The sequence below is a fragment of the Pyxicephalus adspersus genome, chromosome 10, assembly GCF_032062135.1.
Source record: "Pyxicephalus adspersus chromosome 10, UCB_Pads_2.0, whole genome shotgun sequence".
NCBI classification, from domain to species: Eukaryota; Metazoa; Chordata; class Amphibia; order Anura; family Pyxicephalidae; genus Pyxicephalus; species Pyxicephalus adspersus.
Window position 1 is genome coordinate 59639491 of NC_092867.1, and position 2422 is coordinate 59641912.

A 2422-nucleotide genomic window follows, 5' to 3' on the forward strand; every position below is an offset into this window, starting at 1 on the left:
GGTGCCATACGATCGTTCGCAGATATCGTGCAGGATCGTTCGTCGTTCGTTTACCAACGATAATAATTGGAAGTGTGTACGTAGCTTTAGATTCAAAAGAAATAAACTCATAATGAGTGAGAAAAAGCAAACAAATGTTTTGCATTTCTTTGGTAATACCAAAGATAATGCAACTAATGATAATAGTAACAATAGTAATCCTTCACTTAGCTGATCAATGAATCAGAGCCGCCACAGTCCTTGTCAGCACCATTAGGAAGATCATTATTTTACAAATGTATTTATCTTTTTAAATAAATTCATATTAATGGTCCGCAGGATTTAAAGTTATGAATTTTTGTGGTCCATGAGGTCCCAAAGGTTGGCGACCAATAAAGGCATCCACACATCAAAATCTGAACAATTGCATAATTCAATGGGACTTTTAAGGCTAATGAATTCAGAATTATTTTGTAAATGTAAAACATTATGCTTTATTAAATAACATTTAAATTCCTAGCATACAAAATCTTAAAACCATGCAAACCAAACGTAACACTAGATATTCCTCTCGGGGTCACCCTAAAAAGGGTACATCCTGTTTCTACGCGTTTCACAAACTAGTTCCGCTAAATTTAATATCAATAACAATGTTTCACAAATTTAGTACAATCAAATTAAATTTATCTTTCAGCTGTGGATGTATCTGATGTTTGTAGCATGTGGAGCCTCGCACAATTTGGGGGGTAACAAGCAAAAGCAGCAGCACTTAGAGTGTTTCTCAGTAACCGATTATTCTCATAGGTCTGATAACATACAATTTGAACCATCAAATACCATATAAATGAAATTAAAAACCTTTCTTAATCCCACTACCACTATACCAGTAAAAGTGACAATAATAAAAAGTCATAAAAAGTGAATCCACAATTCCCAAATCCTACAACATGAACTATAATAACTGTCCAGTTTTCATCCTATGTTTATACTCCATAAATTGTTCAGATTTTGATAAGTGGTGGTCTAGATACTGTACACCATGTGAAAGGTCCATCTCCAGTCAGTGTGTCCCCGTGTGATTTGGGTGTCTACCGACTCCATGCCAGAGTGTTCAGTGTTAAACCAACATATATGACTCCTGAATACATGATATATTGTATTGTTCATATTATTGATGTATAAATTGTCTCCCACAGATGGACATTATGAGTGGAATACCTCTGGGGAACATCACAGGTCTCATTATTTGGAAGGATCTTGTGTAAGCCATCAAGAAGTTCAGACAGTTGAGACTTCATTGGCATGTCTGGTGTGTAGGAAATCTCTCCTGCATCGGTTCTGTTGTACAGAGTGTGGAAAATGCTTTACTGCAAAAAGAAGCCTTATTACACACCAGAGAATTCACACTGGTGAGCGCCCGTTCCCATGTTCAGAGTGCGGGAAGTGTTTCATTGCGAAGACAAGTCTTCTTAAACATCAGAAACGTCATACAGGGGAGTATCCATACTTTTGTCCAGAGTGTGGGAAATGTTTCAGTCAAAATAGAGAGCTTGAGAAACACCAGAGATGTCACACGGGTGAGCGTCCCTTCTCTTGTGATGACGTCCTCCTGTCTTGTCTTCTTTACATTATAGATGGCTGTAACCGGGTCCTAGTGGTTCTGAGCTTGAACTTCACATTCTACAGTTTGGAAGGATGGAAATCTAACTGAACTAATTCTAATGATTTTTTTCATTACAAATATTCCAATACATAATGAGTATATGTCATTCATTCTATTGATGTTATTCCAATACATAAAACAGAGATACACAGTCCAGACAGAACTAAGGAGAACTTACACTACTGTTATGCTACCTACATCTGGCTGGATGATGGAACTCCAGAGCTTGTGTAGAGGTGATCATCACACATTCTATGGGTCTTCAATGATAACACACATTTTAAAGTATCCATCGTGGATGACTTTGTAAAGTTTGTGTGGTTTCTAAAGCTCCACAAATATATTAGGCTGATGTTTAACACACAACACCTGAAAATGTGTTTCTCAACTGGGGTTCCTCCAGAGGTTGCTAGGAGTACCTTGAACAATGAGCAGTTTGTACCTCTTAGGTCAGTTTAAGTGACTCCAATGATCTTTTTAGGTATCTATAAGGGTGGCATTCTTCTTGACAGCAAGTAAGAGACATTCTTCCCATTGACTACCATGTACTGTGAGCTGTAAATACAGTAATTATAACAGGGGTACCCTAAGACCTGAAAGTTGTTTAATTAAAGAGTTCCATCATATTAAAAAACTGAGAACTGATCTAGATAAAGGGAACTCAGGCAGGTTTAAGGTTTTCAGCATGAACACTTAGAAAACCTAACTTAACCCCCCTAGCGGTATTCCCGAGTGTGACTCAGGGTGGATTTACCATGCAAAAAGCGGTAATCCCGAGTC

General features: G+C 37.6%; 1 protein-coding gene across 1 annotated transcript in view; it reads left to right on the plus strand.

Moving 5' to 3' along the window:
• LOC140338910 (uncharacterized) overlaps nucleotides 1-1690 on the plus strand; it is a 24883-nt gene extending 23193 nt beyond the window's left edge. Inside the window, exon 13 of the mRNA XM_072423227.1 lies at nucleotides 1136-1690. Coding sequence (XP_072279328.1) covers nucleotides 1136-1690 — 555 coding nt within the window. The remainder of the gene's footprint in view (nucleotides 1-1135) is intronic.
• The last annotated feature ends 732 nt before the right edge of the window (nucleotides 1691-2422 follow it).